The following is a 23,159-nucleotide window of genomic DNA, read 5'->3' on the forward strand; positions in this document are numbered from 1 at the left end:
ATTACAATCTCTTATATCAATAACGAGCCCTCTCTAAAACTCACTGATTTGACGGTAAGGTTCGCTCATACGTCTGCGAAACATTCTCCATGACTGCTCACGTCACACTGATCCATTACCCTCGGTTTATAGCGACAACGAGAACCGCAGACATATCTTACGGGCTGGTGGTGTTGCGCGGTATCGGTGTTGACCTTGAATCGGGGGGCCGGGGCCGACAGAGGTCAAATGCTAGTCATTTCTGGAGAATATACACTCCTGGAAATTGAAATAAGAACACCGTGAATTCATTGTCCCAGGAAGGGGAAACTTTATTGACACATTTCTGCGGTCAGATACATCACATGATCACACTGACAGAACCACAGGCACATAGACACAGGCAACAGAGCATGCACAATGTCGGCACTAGTACAGTGTATATCCAAGCAATGCAGGCTGCTATTCTCCCATGAAGACGATCGTAGAGATGCTGGATGTAGTCCTGTGGAACGGCTTGCCATGCCATTTCCACCTGGCGCCTCAGTTGGACCAGCGTTCGTGCTGGACGTGCAGACCGCGTGAGACGACGCTTCATCCAGTCCCAATCATGCTCAATGGGGGACAGATCCGGAGACCTTGCTGGCCAGGGTAGTTGACTTACACCTTCTAGAGCACGTTGGGTAGCACGGGATACATGCGGACGTGCATTGTCCTGTTGGAACAGCAAGTTCCCTTGACGGTCTAGGAGTGGTAGAACGATGGGTTCGACGACGGTTTGGATGTACCGTGCACTATTCAGTGTCCCCTCGACGATCACCAGAGGTGTACGGCCAGTGTAGGAGTTCGTTCCCCACACCATGATGCCGGGTGTTGGCCCTGTGTGCCTCGGTCGTATGTAGTCCTGATTGTGGCGCTCACCTGCACGGCGCCAAACACGCATACGACCATCATTGGCACCAAGGCAGAAGCGACTCTCATCGCTGAAGACGACACGTTTCCATTCGTCCCTCTATTCACGCCTGTCGCGACACCACTGGAGGCGGGCTGCACAATGTTGGGGCGTGATCGGAAGACGGCCTAACGGTGTGCGGGACCGTAGCCCAGCTTCATGGAGACGGTTGCGAATGGTCCTCGCCGATACCCCAGGAGCAACAGTGTCCCTAATTTGTTGGGAAGTGGCGGTGCGGTCCCCTACGGTCTTGGCGTGCATCCATGCGTCGCTGCGGTCCGGACCCAGGTCGACGGGCACGTGCACCTTCCGCCGACCACTGGCGACAACATCGATGTACTGTGGAGACCTCAGGCCCCACGTGTTGAGCAATTCGGCGGTACGTCCACCCGGCCTCCCGCATGCCCACTATACGCCCTCGCTCAAAGTCCGTCAACTGCACATACGGTTCACGTCCACGCTGTCGCGGCATGCTACCAGTGTTAAAGACTGCGATGGAGCTCCGTATGCCACGGCAAACTGGCTGACACTGACGGCGGCGGTGCAGAAATGCTGCGCAGCTAGCGCCATTCGACGGCCAACACCGCGGTTCCTGGTGTGTCCGCTGTGCCGTGCGTGTGATCATTGCTTGTACAGCCCTCTCGCAGTGTCCGGAGCAAGTATGGTGGGTCTGACACACCGGTGTCAATGTGTTCTTTTTTCCATTTCCAGGAGTGTACTAATGTACATGTTCTGTGAATATGTACGTCGTATCTCTAGTCGTTCAGGGTGCTCTGTTTTTTTGTTTCTGAACATGAGTGTATTTTCATTTGTCAGTCAAGTTCTGATTTATTGACGGTGAACATACTCTGCTAATAACTTAGGGAAAACCTTTATAATGTTATAGAACAAGAACCAAATTTATCCCCTTGACTATCTTTGAAACGACATGATTCATTATTTAAAGTAGTCCATTCGCTTTTGAGAAGATGTGGATAACAACAATCTTTCAGCCACCACCCTTTCGGTATTTTCTGGTAAACTAAAATCAGCTAAGTGAATACCACCGCATTTTTTGATCAAGATCACTGACGATTTTTCCCTGTCCTAGGTCAGCCCACATCATTATAAGCTTGTTTATGTGCTGTTCTTCTTTCTCCATGACCACTGTACTCCGGCCTCCGGAAGATAAGGAACTCATAAATTTCATCCTGAATAGATAAATATTTGAGCCATAATAATATTAAGTACACTGTCCAGGTTCGATTTAGTACAGCTTCCACTCCTAATAGCAGTTTTTTTCAAAACTGTATGACACCACGTCTCAATTTTTTTGATTCTCTTTCCTTTAACGTAACACGGTCCATTGTTCATTTCAATGCTATACAGTGCTCCATACAAACACTCTGAGAAGATTCCTTCTCAAAAGAAGGCTTATGTTTGGTACTGGTGTAATTCTTTTCGATAGGAACGTTTTCTTTGACAGTGCTAATATGCCTCTGTACAATTCTCTCACTTTGCCTACTACGTGGCCAACAATTTTGGTTAATACATGAAATGTTTTAGCAGTTGCAAATAAGGACAACCATCAACTATATAATGGAATGCCTTTTTTTTGGCAGTTTGGTGTACCTACTTCTTCTCCCTTTAAGAAAAAGTGAGGAAATGGTACAACGATTATCAGGGGCTAGATGGGCGAAGTGGGAAGCGGTCACAATCCGAGGCCTGGCAACGACGGCCCCATCGGCTGTGGCGACCAATGTGTCTGGTTAGGAAATGGTTAGAAGCGGTTTAGAATAGGAACCGTCAATTTTTATTTTTTAAATTTTTCTTCGGCTTCGCTCAATAGGAAAACTTTCCTAACGACTCAACGCCCTCAAACACTGGGGACGACAAGAAACGGAAACAAAGAGGAGCAATCAAGGAGAAAACAAAGAAAGTAAGTGGGAGGCATAGTGCACACTTCTTCAAGCCCGTCTCCCTGCTCTCTGGCTGGGACTAGGGTGGTAACGTTGTATGGTTCCAGAAAGGGTGTCAAATGTCAGATACGCCCCAACATAGGGGCGTAGAGGGGGGTCGCAAATTACATTGTACAAGTAATTAGCAAATTGATCGCGGTGGCCAGGTGTCCGTTCAGGTGTGGTACGATTATCCAAAACAAAGTACCAAAGGCGAGCTTGGAGTGCGCCCTATCGCTGAAGAGATAGGAAGTCGTCAGGCGCCTGAACCATGTGACAGCGTGGTGCTTGGTTGGAAAATGTGTGTCCTTCTGAATGAGAGGGAACTGTGGGCTGATCGTCGTTGGCAGGGCTCGGACGTAACGTGCCAGTATCCATCGCACCAGTTGCCGTACATCGTGCATCGACGAGCATATGAGATGATGCTCACCAGTACCGTCGCTGTGGCAGCTAGTACGTAACGGAGATCCCACCAGTCCAGTACGATTAAGCCGCTATTTTGTCGAGTATGTACTGTCGACGACAAGGTACCACAAGGATCGCGCTCCGGTTCCAAGAAAGGGGTTTCGATGTTATTTCACACCGTTGGCCACTTTTGGGGTGGGGGGGGGGGGGGGGGTTCTGAAACGGGGGCTGTGTTCCGAAAGCAACTTGAGAAAGTCATTCGTGGTGCGCACATAGTGGGAAGGGCTTCATATACGTACCTGAGTTCGAGAAAGTAGGGCGAATGTGGGTAAGTGTTGGGGCAATGTGGACCGCGTGGGCCACATTGACCGGCGAGACATGGGAGGCCGGCATAAGAGCGCCCAAGAGGCTATGCGTGAGGGACGTGGGAGAGCCGTGCCAACGCCTCATCAGTTAAGTATAAAACGGATTGTTCTGGATCTCACATGGAGGAGACCGTTCTCCTGCTGAAGTGGGGACGGTTTGGATCTTAAAGTTGGTTTCCGCCGATACGAAGTACCCATAGGCCTCTAGAAACTGTCGTCGTAGGACCGTTGGCAGATTTTCACAACGTGTTCCAGCATGGAAGTGGCATAGGTGTTGGTGTAAGACACTCGATGGAGCGGATTCAGGTAAGTCATGTGCCTAAAACCTGTACTCCTACATCCAACATGTAATTATCTTTTAACTGGAAGTCGTTTGCCCGATGTCGGCGAAGAAATACCTAATTGCAGTGCTCATGTTGTTCAGACGCACCACCCGATGTTCCTTCGGAAATGCATGTAATTCCATTTTCATTCGTTCTCCTTGTTCTTAAATTTATTTCTATACTCTTTGGTCTATTTATTTAAATCCTAGTTCTTATCTGATTGTTGTAGTCAGCTGCTATTAAACTACTAAACTCCTCCCGAACTGGCCATGAAGGCCCAAGGATACAACCGTTGTAAAGCGCATGCTGGATGCTGGTACAGTGTAAACTAATATAGTTCGTGTGAAAGTGTTCTGGACATCAAAATGGACGCAGAAATATCCGAAAAAAGGCCCCTATACTGTCACAAACCAGCACCCAGCATTATGCTACTGCCAGTAATGATGTAACTCCACGGATTCTCCCGAAACCATCTGAATATGAACCTGAAAAGGTTTGAAGATCGGTTTATGGAATAAAGCGTTATTATTAAAAAAAGTGACTGGTTGTAGTTGTGTATAACTTATTTACATTCAATATACAGTCACAGTTGTAACATATCCGTAATGGATAAGCATAATCTGTAATTACATTTGTTCGATTTCTTAGCTTGTTTACCGGTATTGAATTGAAAATTTGTGCACAACAGTGCTAAAGTTGACATATCGCTTTGTGTGTCCCGTTCGCAAACGAACTTGTTCCATTTGTTCATGACACTTGCTGTCGACAACATAAGGCATACTTTACTCTTGCTTCTCAAGCTTTTATTCAGTACTGCTCGTCCAGCCTAATGCTGTTCAGACGGCAGTGGAATTGGGCATAGCACTTCCTGAGCTCTCCACCGGAATAACATGGGACGTGATACCGGATACTTTAAAATCACTTAGAAACTCAAATCATAATAAACGCACAACGTAGGGATACTGTGAAATACACACTCAGCCTAAAATGGAACACAAAGCTAATTGGAACCAGTACGAAACACTACTGGAAGAAAAACTGGAATCCATCATCGAAACTGATGATCCTGAAAGAGACTGTGGTATCTTTCTATCACTAATCAATGAAACAGCGGAAGTCTCTATATCTCAAAAAGAATATAAGCGAACTTCTCATCGGTTTTATCCGTGTTGGTGGGATTCAAAATATAATACATTCCTCAAGGAACGACGGGAGACCATGAGAAAATACAAAAATTGGTCTATGATACGAACTGTCTTGCCCTTAAAAAAGGACACACTACATCCAAGAAAATATTCCCGCACAAACAACGAAAATAATGGCAAATTTTCGTCAGTACAGTCTGAAAAGAATCACAAATAATTAGGATTTCGAACGTGATAGGGAACGCGAGAAACGGTCTTGCAAGGGACGTCCAGACAACTTCACCGTCCACCGAACATTTAGAAACGTTCTTGTGTATGACAGCCCCGCCTGACATAATGAACAAAGAAGGTGCTGCGTATTATGAAGAGGACAATAATGTCATTACACAATGCTTTTCTTGGAAGAACTTCAGATTGCGCTCTTTCGAGAGAGGGGTACTGCACTTGGCCCGGATAATATTGATCACAGAACGCTACGGCACATCCCTCAGAACGGGAAAATCGCTGCTGCTCAAAATTTGCCGTAGTGTACGGACACTAGCAGACTAGTACTTGCAAAGAGAACACCCTTGTCGAAGAGAAGTCTGCTAGTATCAAACATAGACCTTAATTTTAGGAAGAAATTTCTGAGAAAATGCGTTTGGAACACAGAATTGTATGGTAGTAACACATGGGCCTTGGGAAAATCGGAACGGAAGGGAATCGAAGCATTTGAAACGTGGTGTTACGGACGAATGCAGAAAATTAGGTGGTGGTGATTAGTGTTTAACGTCCCGTCGACAACGAGGTCATTAGAGACGGAGCGCAAGCTCGGGTTAGGGAAGGATTGGGAAGGAAATCGGCCGTGCCCTTTCAAAGGGACCATCCCGGCATTTGCCTGAAACGATTTAGGGAAATCACGGAAAACCTAAATCAGGATGGCCGGAGACGGGATTGAACCGTCGTCCTCCCGAATGCGAGTCCAGTGTGCTAACCACTGCGCCACCTCGCTCGGTAGAAAATTTGGTGTACTGATAAGGTAAGGAATGAGGAGGTTCTCCGCAGAATCGGAGAGGAAAGGAATATACAGAAAATACTGGCAATAGAGAGGGATATGATGACAGGACATCGCAACAGGGAATAACTTCCATGATTCTAGAGGGAGCTGTAGAGGGTAGCAACTCTAGCGGAAGACATTGTATTAAATCTAAGAAGGTAACTGAGCATTGAAGACGGGTTGGCACAGGAGAGGTATTCGTGGTCAGAAGATTGTCTAAAAAAATAAAATTAAAAAAGTGGAAACTGGAGATAGTCTCGCTGAAAATATGCGGTGTCGTCTACATCCACAAATCGGGCAAATGATTAGATAAACCCGAATATAATCTGTCTATCACGTTACCATCGTGTTCGGCTTAGAATGACGGTGTAAAAACAAGAAAATATTACTAGATAAACAACTTGAGTTTCGAAATGGAAAAAAGACAACTGAAATTATTTTGCCTTTAGTTACTGATATACAGCTAAACTTCTCTCAGAATAATTCTCTGATGGTTGCATTCACAGATTTGATTACAGCATACGACCTGTTAGTCTTAGTGAAAAAAATTAGAGCAACTCGAACTCCCGATAGGCTTTTTGAGCAATAACAAGACAATCACTTTGCAATAAGGAATTTCACAGAGAAGGTAGCAGAGAATTCCGGCAGGAATCAGGCTTGCTTCCCTTATTATTAAGTTACTATATTGCAATCCTTCATGACCTCTTTGTCACTGACGTGCAAATATTACAATACGCAGACGAGGATAGTAGCCTTCTCTTCTTTCTCTAAGCAGGTCGTAGCCTGTCTTCCTAAAGTGAACAGCTTAGAGAAAGAAGCGGTGATACTCTCTGGACTTCCCGCCCATCATTTTGCAGGACAATTCTCGGGCACAAATAGTGCAAGTCGTGACTGATTTGTTCGACAGATAAGGTTGGGAAGTACTGTACCACCCTCCAGACTCTCCGGACTTAAGGCCTCGAAACTGTAACTTATTCTTGAGTTGAAGAAAGCATTATATGGCTTTCGCTTCAGAACTTTAACAGAGATTCGCCATGCGATATACTCCATTCGGACTCACAACACAACTGGCGCAGTTAAGGGTATTCAGGGAGTCCCATTTCGCGGACAAGGGGTTATACGAAATGTTGGTGACTGAGGGCCTGTAAAACTTTGATACATGTACCTATTTAAATACGTTTACAAATAAAAAGTTACCGCTATTAAAGTTGCCCGTGTAGTTGTATCACATTAAACAAGGTCAAGTTTCTATCACTGTATTAGTGAACTCCAATAAAATATTAACATTAACATTATTCGACACAAATTTAATGAAATGCTCTAGGCCTTCCACCAGAGAGTTGCAAACGCCTGGGACTAACAAGGAAGAGGTCGAATCCGACATGTCGATCCCACCCTGAAATATTTTATTGAGGAAAAATACAACGAAAAAAATTCACTGTAAACATTTTAACTGCCAAGGCTCACTGAAATTAGTTTTTAAAAAATGTTAAATTACTCGTTTCTGCTGCACAAGGAACCGTTTACGACAGTGATTTGTATTGCCCTTCCCAACGAAGTGCGGGATCGGCCCTTGCGAGAGAGCGTAGTGCTGCATAGTGTCACGTGACACACATATCCAGGATAAAACGTGTTTGCTAGCAATTCTTTCACGTAATCTGACTGAGTGGCGTTAGACAAAGCAGATGTGGGGGTAAGAGCTGGCTAGTCTTCATGTTGTTGATGTGGCCTTCAGCCAGAGACTGTTTTGATTCAGCTCTCCATGCCACTCTATCCTGAGCAAAGTTCTTCATCTCCCAGTACCTACTGCAACCTACATCCTTCTGAATCTGTTTAGTATATTCATCTCTTTGTCTGCCTCTACGATTTTTACCCTCCACGCTGCCCTACAATACTAAATAGGTGATCCCTTGAGGCCTCAAAATATGCCCTACCAACCGATCTCTTCTTCTAGTCAAGTTGTGCCACAAATTTCTCTTCTCTCCAATTCTATTCAATACCTCCTCATTAATTATGTGATCTACCCATCTAACCTCCAACATTCTTCTGTAGCAACACATTTCGAAAGCTTCTATTCTCTTCTTGTCTAAACTATTTATCGTCCACGTTTCACTTCCATACATGGCTACACTCCATGCAAATACTTTCAGAAACGACCTCCTGACACTTAAATCTATACTCGGTATTAACAAATTTCTCTTCTTCAGAAACGCTTTCCTTGCCATTGCAAGTCTACATTTTATATCCTCTCTACTTCGACCATCATCAGTTATTTTGCTCCCCAAATAGCAAAACTCCTTTGCTACTTTAAGTGTCTCATTTCCCAATCTGATTCCCTCAGCATCACCCGACTAAATTCATGTACATTCCATTATCCTCGTTTTGCTTTTGTTGATGTTCATCTTACATCCTCCTTTCAAGACACTGTCCATTTCGTTCAACTGCTCTTCCAAATCCTTTGGTGTCTCTGACAGACCTACAATGTTATCGGCGAATCGCAAAGTTTTTATTTTAATTCCAACTTAGAATTTTTCTTTTGTTTCCTTTACTGCTTTCTCTATATACAGATTGAATAACATCGGGGAAAGGCTACAACCCTTTCTCCCTTCCCAACAACTACCTCCGTTTCATGTCTCTCGACTTTTATAATTGCCATCTGGTTTCTGTACAATTTGTAAATAGCCTTTTCCTCCCTGTATTTTACCCCTGCCACTTTCAGAATTTGGAAGAGAGTGTTCCAATGAACAGTGTCAAAAGCGTTCTCTAAGTATATAAATGCTAGAAACGTAGGGTTGTCTTTCCTTAATCTGTTTTCTAAGATAAGTCGTAGGGTCAGTATTGCCTCAAGTGTTTCAACATTTCTACGGAATCCTAACTGAATTTCCCCGATGTCGGCTTCTACCAGTTTTTCCATGTCAGCCATGAATTACTGGCATCTGCTATACAGGTTTGCTTGAAGTAAACTTCATAGCTTCGCTACTTCCTGGCCTGCATCATTTCTTGGGTCTGCTTAATGAGAGAAAACATACCCTTAAATCATCCATGTTCATGTCACTTACCATTCCGGGTCCCATAGACCTCCGTCGATAACGGTGTGTTGCGTCTCACGAGCAGTTCAACAGTAAATCTTTGGAATAGTTTTTCTTTCGCACTTTTACGAGTTTCATTTTGGCGCATATTAATTAGTTTGTGTAAGTCTTTCTTCCGTTTATACAGTTCAGTGTGAGATTGAACGACGCAAACCCATGTTTACCTACTACATTCCTCCGCCCAACTGCAGAACTAGGAATCTGGCAATTTTCAACATTAAAAAACATTTGCAGTCAGGTAAAATTGTGACCGTGTCTTTCTTTGAGTGTATTCTTTCTATGTAAAGAAAACAGGACATGTTTCGACGCGTTGGTCTGGACCATTCCCTTATAAGAGGCATATCGATGAGAAGTAGATATTTAAGAGGAGCATCAGACTTCTCTATAAGTCACCAGTGGACAAAATCAGAATGGTGATCGCCAGAACGGTTGTAACCTATGTGTAATTTTACACATGTAATTTTCTTCTAAATGATACATTCACAGTCGTGGTTCAGCATCCTGGAAAAGATATGTATCCAGAATCACTTCACAAGTTAAATTTCCGGAGGCATTTTGCTTACTTGTAAAGGAACGCATCCACAAAAGTTAGAGTTCTCTTTTCCTTGCTAACTCTTGGCACAGAATTGTACTGTCGCATTGTCAGGCAACAGTAAAATGTTGGCGAACAAATGGGCTGACAATACTGATGTGCTAAATTTTCGGTAATATGCTTTTCTTGTTGCCTATGTAAACGTATCGTAAGAAGCTCTTTGAAATTTCCGTTCTTTGCGATTACTAGGTCCCCAAGCGCCAGCACTGCCGACGGCTAAGGAGCCTCCAGTTTAATTGTGGTCTGTTGTGACACAGGTTCGTGGCCTGTGGACCGTTGCCTCGCGTTCACGGCCTTCCCCTCCGACGTCACGGTTCGTGACGCCGTCCTGAGTTAGACTAGGTCTCCGATGATGGTCACCGCCGACTATTAATATCTTCTCGCGTCCCCATTCCGCCCAAATGTCAGCTGGTCGCCTCACCTCCGTAACAATAGTTAGTTTTGAATGCACCTCGTAAATAAGCCGTCGCCAAGGGCGTGACTGCACTTTGTCGTTTTGCGAAATGCCGTGCACGCCCGGGTTTCGTGCTGTCGTCACAGGAAAGAAACTAACGCTGTTTATGTACGTTTCACATAGCGTCTCAGCGATCTGTGTGAAAGAAGGGTAACTACTGTATTTCTCTTCCGTAGCCTGTGTCTATTACTACGGTTACGACTATCCATTATTCAGCGCATATAATTCAGAAGAGGTTCCATCTACATCCACAGGAGATAGAAAAAAATATGGAAACACCGGGGAAATGTATGTTGGCGGCTTCAAATGCCAGTTCTCTAAACTTTCTCAAAATCCTTCCAGGAATTTCCATTTGAATACATTATGGGAGAGGCAGTGATAAATGTGTTACAAATATTTATAATTAAAAACAGTCTTGATCACGATTTATTTATTGAGGTGACAGGTTTCGACCAGTGCTGTGGTCATCTTCAGACCTTCGAGTAGAGGAAGAATGATTGTTTATACTCACCTGTGCGGGATGTTATTTGTGTTATCTTGCTTTCGCGATCCCTTCCAGAGCGAACTGTTGGAGGTTATAGCATATTGCTACATTTACGCTGGTTCTCGATGTTTAATAAGCAGGCCCTCACCTTCAAGCATTTGGCAGGTTATTTTTTTCAGCAGCTCAGTTACGCAGTTCCGTGGGCCCAACAGACCAATAAGCAATCATGCAGGCTATCTTTTTATGCCTTTAGTACCCACTGCTTGTCCTATTTGGTACGGGTCTACACAGTGGAGCAATATTTTAAGGCGAGTCCCACTAGTAGCTTATAATCGATCTCCCTCTACTTGAAAAATAATGTTTGTTATCTTGTTTACCAAAAGAAACTGCAAAACAAATTAGGAAGCATCGGACTAGTATGTAATTTATACTTCACATGACTGGCGGAACTAAAAAAGGATTAAATGGTGTATTGCAGTGAAATGCAATGTCTCACAGAACTTCAAATTATGTGAAACAACAGTTGATCACAGTAATATCTTCTTCGTGTCAAAGCATCGTACCAATATCTCCACACTTCTGTCCATTAATCGATTGACGTAATGATGTCACACACAACTTCACACTCATATATGAAAGCTTTGTTCATTAATTGCTTAATTTCACTTCTAATCCGAAAAGAAGTGACACGAATAAGTGTAATTACGGAAAAGGATACGAAAAGGTTTGAAACAGGAGCGTTGCCATTCCAATTGGCCAAAGGTCACTGCAAAATTAATTTGTAGTATCAGACATCTGTGCATTCTACAGTCGAGTGTGTACACAAGTAGCTAATTTTGGAAGTGTATGATGGCACAAAAATTACACTTCCAGTAACAACTGCTTAATTATTAGGAAAACCATCACTACAAGATTACTTACTGTAATTACAGAACTCTTAATAAAGCGGTTTATAATGAAATGATACTGCAACACACTAACACTTACTTCAATACATTTAATTTTTCCTAGTCTAATTACGATCTTTAGTTCGCTCCATATCATCATTATTTATCATTCGACAAGTAAATGATAAATCAGTGCAGAAATAATACAGATGAAGCAAGAAACATATACCAGGTGCAAAATATATCATTTGTAATTGAAACAATCTTTTTTAATGGTAAACGGTACAGCAGACGGAAGACTTGTTACTTTTGAAAACTGAACTCAAATTTAGGTTATTTTATCTATATTAGTAAGTTTTGCAAGTTCTATAAAAAGAAAATGCTTCTTTTTCAACAGGTTATTCTGTTATTTACTTTTCAACTAAACGAATCGCGGAGATATAATTAGGAAATAAGAATTATTTAGCGGATCAATAATATACTCAAATTACAGTTACAGAAAAGAACAATGTTCAGCACATAACTTGCACAAAAAACAGTGGCATTCGCAGTAGGTCATGCTTTATCTAAAGGTTGTTCTCACATTCAAGCGACGCTGAACCAGCGGAGTCCGAATCTTGTGTTCAAGTCGGGTGGTGGTTGCAGTGGTTGGTAACTTACGAAATTTTGTGGCAAATCGATAACTCCAAGCAGAGGCACAAACGGCTGACACAGCAACTTAATAAGGTCCTCTTCAGCCCTCATATTACTACACATGGAAGAATGTGTCTCGAATGCCTATCTTCGCCTCCCTTCCACTCGCAAGCGCAGCTTTTCGTCGGCCATCCGAACAATGGCAGCAGCAGTTTTCACTTTTGCCACACTCTGGAAGAAAATGACCTTGACCTTTCACAATAACGGATGCTTGGCCCTACTATATGCTGTTGATGGTGAAGTGCATATTTCTTCTATATAGATTTGAAAAGTAAGGACATACGAAAACTATCTTTAAAATGAATTTTCAGAAAATAAAAATCGGCAAATGATGCTTTCCATTTGGACGAAAAAAACTCCCAGAAAAACGAAATTCGCGGGTGTGCTGGAGCTTTATATGTATTCAACCAGATCTTTTTTCTCAGTAAGCAAATGAAGCTTGCTTGACTCCATTACTGGCTTTTGACTTACACTAATAATCTAGCTGTTAAATAATGCTATTCTAAACGTTGTTAATTGGTGATGTGATAGGCGGAAGAACTGACATTCTGTATCTGTGAATCTACAGTGCGTAAAGTATGATGTTTGTAGTGCTTATGAGGACTGACGAATATGAATATAAGGCTGCTGACAGGTTTTCTGCATCCGACAGGTTTGCTGCATCCATTTTGGATCTTCAACTGTCGCTTCTGGTAAAGAGTACCGTGAGTAAACAATAGGCACCAACAGTTGACGCTCGAAGTGAAAGTCCGCTTAGGGGGGTGTACAGCAGCCAACCGACAAGCTACAGCAGAGTCGCTCACCCTCCATGTAGACCAGGGGCCAAAGAGACAGGGTCACAACGACAGTACAGCAGTCACTGCTGCCTCCGTAACTCTGTAGCAGGTGGTTAATGTCTACACCTTTGGTGACAACGGGACATGGTCGGAAGAGACTCGGAAAGAAAATAGGAGAATGAAGTCTCGGTCTTAGGAGAAGCGTTATAGCCTGAGGAATGTTTCTTTAGGGCTTTTATAGGATCGTTAATCCCTGTGTAAGTGTCTTCTGTTTCATTAGTATTCCGTTTTCTTAAATCGTCTTTTGATGGCACTGATGCTTTATTTCTCATTTACTCTACTGTTTTAATATTTTCGTGTAAATGTAAATATTTCACCTAACGTCCTCCATAACTGTATTCGTTGACAGCTTCTTCCCTTATTCCCCTTAACCCTGTCTCCCAATGGCGCGTTATCCCAGACTGGTGTAGCAGATCTATCATTAACTTCATTGCTCACCTATTCTTTTTAGTTCTTCTTCATTTCGTGCTTCGGACACTAGCTGATCGGAAATACCCGGACACCTTTAGTGGATATTAATATAGGAAGTATCAAGCTTGCGCCTTTACAACGGCTTGAACTCCGATTGAGACACTTGTTGTGAGGTGCCTGAGTGTCTGGAGGAACGGCATCTCATTCTTCCTAAAGCCGAAAATCAAAGAAGGTATTGATGTTGGACCGGCCGGAGTGGCGGTGCGGTTCTAGGCGCTACAGACTGGAGCCGGGCGACCGCTACGGTCGCAGGTTCGAATCCTGCGTCGGCCATGGATGTGTGTGATGTCCTTAGGTTAGCTAGGTTTAGTTAGTTCTAACTTCTAGGCGACTGATGACCTCAGAAGTTAAGTCGCATAGTGCTCAGAACCATTTGAACCATATTGATGTTGGACGCTAGGCTCTGGAGCAAAGCCGACGTTCTCAACTCAAACCAAAGGGTTTCTGCTAAGTTCAGATCGGGACTCTAGCAGTCAGTTAATTCCAGTAATATCACTGTCCACAGTCCGCCTGCGTAGCTGGATGGTAATGTGCCCGCAAGCAAGTGGGCCCGGGTTCTATTCCCGGCCGGGTTTGAGATTTCCGCCACTCGGGGACTGGGTGTTGTGTTGTTCTGATCATGATCATTTCATCCCTATCGATGCGCAAGTCACCGAAGTGGGGTCGAATTGAAAGACTTGCACCCAGCGAACCGTCTACTCGACGGGAGGCCCTAGTCACACGACATTTACATTTACATGAGTTCCCATGATAAACGTTACTGTCTTGTCCCCACTGTAAGTCCTCAATTTCTGTAAAGGAAATTTAGCTACAATCTGTGTATTAAATGCTCGATGGTTATGATGAAAGTGTAGCTACTTGTGGTGATCCAGTGCAGGTTGTAATTATGGCAGCGAAGCTTGGTAGATATGCTGATGTGATGATGACAACCTATTGTTGCTGGAAAAAATCAGTTCCTATTATGACCGCCAGGCGTAAGATCTGGCGCTGTACAACATCTCGTCGACGTCTCCAGTTCTCATATTGAATAAAATGTGTAAGCTGTGGTTAATAATAAAATCAACATTCAGCATTTCTTAATTTTCTGATCGTTTTCCCTTACATATGGAAAAGATTCTACAGGTCTTTCTGGCATTCACAACGCCAGATTTACACCTGTTGGCCAAAACAGGAACCAATTTTTTTTCCAGTGTAAATCGATTTCGCATTAACATATTAGTATGCCTACCAGTGTTGCTTCCATATTATGATTACAGCCTATGCCGGACCTCTGAGAGTAGCTGCTCTTTAATTATCACCAAATGGTACTTAATAATTTGAGACCCGCCAGGGTAGCTGAGAGCGCTAACGCGCTGCTTCCTGGACTCGTGTAGCCGCGCCGGCCCCGGATCGAATCCGCCCAGCGGGTTAACGACGACGGCCAGTGTGCCGGCCAGCCCGGATGTGGTTTTTAGGCGGTTTTCCACATCCTACTAGGTGAATACTAGGCTGGCCGCCACGTCCCGCCTCAGTTACGTGAGTCGCAGACATTTGACACACATTCACACTATTTCACGATTTCCACTAGACACAGACAGCTGGGGTACACTACTTCCGTCCTGGGGGGCATGGGGGAAGGAAGAGCATCTGGTCACCCCTTAAAAATTAACCACGGCAGTTCCGTAAACCCTGTCGACCCTGCGCACAATGCGGTATAAAGGCAGTAGCAAAATAAAAGAAAGAAAGAAAGGTAGTTTATAATTTCACTTTGAATCGCCATTGAAAGTGTTGTTAATAAAACTCACTATTTTAAACTAGACTGAACTGCATGTGACTGCTTTAGTCTTTAATAAAACTTGCATCTGACTGCGTATTTAACTGAACTGAACTTTATCTGACTGCATGAAAATATTGTTGGGAAATTAATACTCAAAATACACATCTGACTGCATGAAAGTTTAGTGGTAAAGATAAATGAAAGTCACCAACCTGCATCTGACTGCGTCTGTGGAGTTAGATCGTGCACTCCTTCCCGTTTAGCCGATAATAAAACATATATTCAACTCAGCCGTGGTGCAATCGTAGTGCAATGGCATAAAATTGTCAGTGTAGATAACTTTACTCATTTTGGCCCTGTTTGTTACTTAATAAAAATTCTGTCCTGATCTGAATAACTCGCCAACTGTGCAATAGCAAATAGATTATTTTACTCTGATAAATGAAATTATTAGCTTTACTCATGGGAACTTTACTTTAATGTACCTTTTGGTTCAATGCAATCACAGGATGCGGAGAACGACATAAGGTGAGAAATGAAACTCTAATTTTATCTAAAAAATATTTATTGTTCAAACTTTTAAGGCACAGGTGAAAAACTAAAAAAACTTCTATAGCATGGATTTACGAGAAAGTTTCACAAAACGCTTATTGCATCAACCATGGGATTTCTATCTAGCTTTTAGACATTATTATCCAAAGAAAGCCGATTTTATTAATTATTCTTTCTAGTTTTCCCAGGTATGTGCAGAGTTTCGCTCAATATATAGCTTATTATGTGTGTAGTGCCAATTCTTACTTTGATGCTGTCACGACCAGGCTGCCTCCTGCAGGCATCTAGCTCCGACTCGAAACACGTCTGCTGTCTCTGCACAATCTCCTCACCACTCCTCAAACTTTTATCGCGTGCACCTAGCTCCGTTAGCTGTCAAAGATCTTACTACTCGAAGATGTACTACTCGTCCAACCTTGCGGTTGGGAACTACCGACATTTTTCACTGGCTCTATCCTGATCGAATCTCAGAACATACCTTTCACCATGTGTAGCGCCAGTGCAGCAGTGTGAGAGCGCCTCTGATTTCCACTAGACGCCGACAGCTGGGGTACACTACCTCCGTCCCGGGGGGTATGGGGACAGGAAGGGCATCCTGCCACCCCTTAAAATTAACCATGCCAATTCCGTAAACCCTGCCGACCCTGCACACAATGCTGGATAAAGGCGGTAGCAAAAGAAAAAAGAAAGAATGAAAGGCAGTTTATAATTTCACTTTGATTCGCCGTGTGTAGCGCCGGTGCAGCAGTGTGAGAGCGCCTCTGATGCCGGCAGATGCCGCCGCGGGTGACGTTGCTGGTGGTGGCGCTGGCGGCGCTGTGCCGTGCGGCGCCCTCTCCCTCGCCGTCGCCGTCGCCGTCGCCGTCGCTGGGCCACCACGGGCTGCCGCTGTCGGCGTGGGCGGGCCCCGTGCTGGCGGGCTTCCCCGTGTCCGTGGCGCTGCCGCTGTACGGCGGGCTGGAGGGCGCGCTGGCGGCGCAGACGCGCCACGCCTTCCTGGCCGCCCCCGGCGCGCTGCTGGCCAGAGCTGCGCTGCCCGCCGCCGCCGCCTACGGCTACCCGCTGACCGCCTACACCGCCCCCGCCGCCTACAGCCTACCCACCGCGTCCGAGATCTACACCCCGCACGTGCAAGCCGTGCACACTGTGCAGGCTCTTCCTGTCACACACACTGTGCACACTATTCCTGTGGGGACTGCCCTCGAGTACGGCGTTCCTCTTCCCGCAGGTCAGTGACGCAACGGCCCTGTCTCCGTGTGCTTGGAACAGGGCGCCACATCGGAGAACCAGTCTCAGGCAGTTTTATACAATGAAGGCTTTCACGACCGGATGGTACTGCTGTTGATAATTCTTCCGGGTTATATGGCTTTGGTCCAAGGAATTCTTCTATTCCTAACGTTTCGTCCAATACTGCGTTGGACATCCTCAGAGGTATCACTGGTCCTGAACAGTCCTACCGACTCAGGACTCAGCAGGACCAGCCATACCTCTGAGGATGTCCAGCGCAGTATTGGACGAAACGTTAGGAATAGAAGAATTCCATGGACCACGGCCATATAAACCGGAAGCATTATCAACATCAGGCAGTATTGTCCTGTCAAAATAATCCAACAGCCTATTAACCCAGTTGGAACGTTATTTCTTTTTAACTGCAAATTCCTTAACCTTTACTATAAAGGAAGTGAAGGGACTTGACCTATACAGTGACCATTAAAAAAAAAAGGTTCAAATGCCTCTGAGCACTATGAGACTTAACATCTGACGTCATCAGTCCCCTACAACTTAGAACTACTTAAACCTACTACTAACCTAAGAACATCACACACATCCATGCCCGAGGCTGGATTCGAACCTGCGACCGTAGCGGTCGCGCGGTTCCAGACTTGAGATTCTACAACTGCTCGGTCATTCGGGCCGGCGAAATATTTAAAACATTTAACCCGGGCAAGCTTGCAGAACCACCACAAGTTTCAGAAAACTGCTGTTTGTACAATAACTGAGCCCCGAGATTGTGAGGCCGCGACTTAGGCACGAACGGTGGAGGCGAATGAGTACTTACCTTCGTATTTAGATGTGGACTCCGTTTGTACTTCCACAATGTTCAGAACACCGAAATCGGAACCAAACAGCACACACGAGCTCAGGTGAAGTCCAACACCCCGTACGCCAGCTAGTAATTTAAAAGAAGAGGCTTTGCACTGCGGTGGCACACTGCTTCCGATCTCTGAAACATAAATCAGAAGCGACGACAGGGAACCAACCAACCCTTCCTTCACCTCAATACTCAAACTTATACAGAAACCTACTTGTATACAATTGACAATAATAAAACTGGTTTTATTCGTTTAAGCAGAACTACGTACACGGATGATGCCAAGGGAACTGGCTCATTAAAACCCAAGCATCACATGGAGCACCTTATGTGGACCTGTAAGGTATCACACGTCAATCTTTAGACGCGAAATGTAGATCGTTCGGTAAGGCTGCGCACACGTATCTACGTTTTAGACACTTGCCAGCTGAAATAAGAACAATACTGTTAAGGAGCGAAGCTCACACTTAATAAGAGGCATGAAATATCACATCACAGTCCTTGCAACGCTTTGCTGCCTCAAGAGCAATCACCATTATATTTCACTAATCGTTGGTAGGACTTCAAGTACTTAACTTGATGCCAGCTGCTGGGTCGATGTGGCGAAGGCACCAGACACTGCTTAGTCCGATACTAACAGCGTCTTCCTTCTCGGAAGCGAGCACATGCATAGTTTCACGAGGTTGCCAACAAGCCACAGCGGCGGCCCGCTGTTACTGACCCCGGAACGATCAAGCGCTAACTGCTGCCCGTACTCGGGCACACCGTGCTCGCTGTCGTCTCTCCAACGTCCCGCTAATACGCGCACTTCCGCGTGCAGTGCCCAACGAAGTTGTCCCTTCCCACTCCGTACTGCCCGCTATATCCTGAGTCGGCCCAGGCTCCATAGACAAACTTCTGCCAGAGGGAATCGATAGTGCCTAACCAAAGATAGCCCTGACACCATTCCCGGCACGGGTCACCAGTACACCAAAAAGAAATAATAAACGGGAGAGACAGATATGCATATTGATGAAAATTTCAACAGTAAAAGTCCTTCCATTTTAGAAAAAATCTAAATGTAGTAACAGAATTTAGGAAAAAACACTGATAATGGAGTTCGTTAATGACTAAACCAAAATTAATAGTAGATGCTCCTGACAATGGCCGTAAGATAAATTTTCCACACTTGTGATGACTGAAAGGTAGGAAAACGGATCACTCAAATACTCTGAAGCGCCAAAGAAACTGTTATAGGCATGCGTATTCTGATACCTAGTATGTAAACAGGCAGAACACGACGCAACGGTCAGTAACTTCTATGTAAGACAACAAGTGTCTGGCGCAGTTCTTAGATCGGTTCCTCCTGTTGCGATGGCAAATTATCAAGATTTAAGTGAGTTTGAAGGTGGTGTTACAATCCTCACAAAGCATCCCAAAGGTAGAGATGACGCTTTTGACTTTCATTCTAAATAATTATTTAAACTGAACTAAATGACGATCTGTGATCATTTATTGTGAGTGCGCTTATGCAAGAACGTTGATTTATTTATTTATGCAAAAACTTACATTTGTTGTGAATGGTCTGTGTGTGATCAAGTGTTTATAAAATTTATTTATTTAAATATTGTTGTTATATATTGGTTTAGTCCGGAAAGTGGTCAATATGAGTCAAATCATGTCTGTAGAAATTAAGAACGATGCATTTTGGTGGGGATGGCCTTTAGCCAGTGACAGTTGGACAATGGAAAAACACTGCTGAAGTTTGCGGACAATGCCACTTTTCGAATGAAGAGCTCAAGGAGCGTTCTGAATACTTTTACGGGAGCTCTGGAAGGAGGGAGGGTCGGCAGCTATGGCTGAGCGGTTCTAGGCGCTTCAGTCCGGAACCACGAGGCTGCTACGGTCACATGTTCGAATCCTGCCTCGGACGTGGATGTGTGTAATGTCCTTAGGTTTGTTAGGTTTACGTAGTTCTAAGTCTAGGGGACTGATGGCCTCAGATTTTAAGTCCCATAGTGCTCAGAGCTATTTTTTTGAAGGAGGGAGGCCTGCCTGTGGCAACGCGTGGTTTTCGATCATGGAGATGTTTGATTCTGTGTGTTCAGCGGCCGCAACCATACTTTATTTCTGAAGGGACTTTATGTTTCAAGAGGTTTAAACATGCTCCAGAGTAGGACTCTTAACTGTTTTTGTTGCTATGACGGATCTGAGGCTAAACAGAGAATGAGTTCAAAATGGTTCAAATGGCTCTGACAACTATGGCACTTAACATCTGAGGTCATCAGTCCACTAGAACTTAGAAATGGTTCAAATGGCTCTGAGCGCATGTGACTTAACATCTGATGTCATCAGTCCCCTAGAACTTAGAACTACTTAAACCTAACTACCCTAAGGACATCACACACATCCATGTCCGAGGCAGGATTCGAACCTGCGACCGTAGCAGTCGCACGGTTCCGGACTGAGGCGCCCAGAACCACTCGGCCACAGTGGCTGGCGAGTTTGGGAGGCTATTGTTTGTAACGTGTGTGATAATTTGAAAATCATCATGTTGAACGCTGAACTATTCTGAGTTGGTGGGTATTTCGTGTATTGTTGCGAAACTGACTTAATTTTTGCACATCTTCGATTACAATTTAATTTAGAGATTTTTCTACAACTCTTGTAACACTCTCAACATAAGTTTACTGCATTTGGTAAGGGTATTTTCTGCCTGTGTTTTAGCTGAATATCGTATGACCATTTCCCGTTTACTTGAGATGTAATGTCTTGATAACCATTATTGAACATAATACTCTGTCGTCGACATCAGTTACATGCGTTAAATCCTAAAAGTAAGTTTTATTTTAGAAATAATTCAAAAGCCAAGATCGCTTAAATACTGTTTACTGGATAACCGGTTTCTACACACTAAAGGTGCCATCATCGGATCTGAATGTAGATAAACCTTTATAAACCATTTTCATATAAAGATACATGAGGCAGACCAGCTGATATCAAATCATTGACTCTTTTCCATGAAATATGTAAAACCGAAGTCATATCTGATGGAAAAGAATGACCATTGGAGCAGTTGTTTCTTAATGTACCAAATAGTTTTATATTGTGACTTCGGTTTTACGTATCTCATGGAAAAGAATGATCAGGAGAGCAGTTGTTTCTTAATTTTTATGACAATGATTTTATGTCAGGTGGTCTGCCTCATGTATCGTTATATCCAAATGGTTTATAGACCTAAATGTTAATCTGCATTCAGATCCGATGATGGCATCTATAGTGTGTTGAAACCGTTTATCCAGTAAACAGTATTTAAGCGATCTTGGCTTTTGAATTATTTTTACAACAGAGTGATCGCCCCACTACACACTGTATGTTCACTACAAGAAAAGTTTTATATTGTATTTCTATTTATTTTATTAACTTGCAGTTCTAGCCATTGCATAGACTATTTGACTGCAGTATCACAGCTACAGACTATTAGTTGCTGCGAATTAGCTGCGGGCCATGAAATCATACGTGCGCGGCTGGACTCTATGACTACATTGAAGTATTTCTTTTAGAACAGAGCCGTGCATGATTAAAATACCTAAAGTACGAGTAACGATAGGAAAAGAAACAATTCGTTTGCTGGTATGGGATGTTGTTTAGAAGAGGAACTACGCTCTCAGTAACTGTTTAGTACCGCCGCAATTCCCATAGGTAACTGAAAGAAGTCCGTAAGATATAAGCAGAAATGACATTTTTATTACACTGAAATCACCATGGTCAACGATGGTCCCCTGATCTTTATAAAAGGCAGCACATGTTTCTTAATAGAGTGTGTGATGACCACGGACGTGCCCACGTACTGGCCTGAAGTTGGTAAAGAGCTCTCGTGATAGGGCTTTCCATTCCTCCTCCAGCGAGTTTAACAACTGCTGGATGGTCGACGATGCTTGTGGACTTGCTGCAGTACGTCTCCCCAAATAATCCCACACGTGCTCGTTGGAATTTAAATGGAGGATACGGGCAGGCCAGTCCATTCTCGAAATATCCTCTCCCTCTGCCTCTACATTTCGATGCTGTTGGGCATTGCTATACATTGAAATGAAGTCAAGGCCAAACGCACCTCTGCAAAGACGCACACACGGATCGAGAACGGTGTCCAAATAGCGTTGACCGAAGAAGGTACTGAGACGCCTGCAAAACCCGCATAGCAGAACAGGTGATTACGATTGTGTAAAGGGCCAAATAAGGTGTCGGTCAGGTTCACTCAAAATTGTAATTTATTGTCATTTAATAACACCTTTAAACCAAACGGCACATGGCCGAACCTTTAGAACTACGAGTTTCAAAAAGGCAATTATTTCACGGCTGAGGGCCTCCAAACAAGAAATCTTAAAAGTCAACAAAATAAAAATTCAGTTGAAATAGCAAATAAAATAATTAAAATATTTATGGTATCACAGGTTGGAAAGCCTCAAGGCAAAATTAGATAGAAAAAAAACCCATATACAAAATGCAATACAATCGGCTGAGGGCCACAATTAAACTTGTAATTTTTAAAACATATTACCATAATCTTCTAATACAGAAGGCCGCAATGTTTTTGCTCAAAGGGCAATTTCAAGTATAAGATTTTAAGCGGCTTAAGGCCCACAATTGATTTTCCAAAATTCAAAAATATATAAAGTCCAGTAAAAACTATAAATTTTTAAATCATTGGCCATGATAGATTACTAACAGACAATTAAACACTGGTGACAAGGACAATAAAGGAAACGGCACTCAGAAGCCTGCAGGGAGGTCGGTCTGCCCTCGTTCACTTAGGTGAGACAGGTGGTGAGCCCAACTACTCTCATCCGTCCGAATCCAACCAGGGGACAGCCACGGACCGACCGACACAACGACTTGCTTGCCACCAACCAGTACATGAGAACTCAAACACAAAATGTTATTAACGTGATTATCCACAATAAAATATGTATTAGCTGTCAAAACTACACAACATTCTGGACAGCAACAACAGGTGAGGGAAGGACACTACCTGAAATTACGTTAGTGGCCAGGGCAGGTAATAGGAACACTAACTGCCACAAGGCAGAAAATTACGCTGGTACACTTTAATTTGAAATACGGTAATATAGTTA

At 43.8% G+C, this 23,159-nt stretch overlaps 1 protein-coding gene across 2 annotated transcripts in view; it reads left to right on the forward strand.

Annotated features, from left to right (window-relative positions):
- Positions 1 to 23,159, forward strand: part of LOC126284803 (uncharacterized) — a 52,927-nt gene that overhangs the window by 23,885 nt on the left and 5,883 nt on the right. For both annotated transcript variants that reach the window (XM_049983967.1, XM_049983966.1), the window contains one exon: positions 16,731 to 17,184. In XM_049983967.1, the coding sequence (XP_049839924.1) occupies positions 16,731 to 17,184 (454 nt within the window). The remainder of the gene's footprint in view (positions 1 to 16,730; positions 17,185 to 23,159) is intronic.

Source organism: Schistocerca gregaria, chromosome 8 (assembly GCF_023897955.1).
Source record: "Schistocerca gregaria isolate iqSchGreg1 chromosome 8, iqSchGreg1.2, whole genome shotgun sequence".
NCBI lineage: Eukaryota > Metazoa > Arthropoda > Insecta > Orthoptera > Acrididae > Schistocerca > Schistocerca gregaria.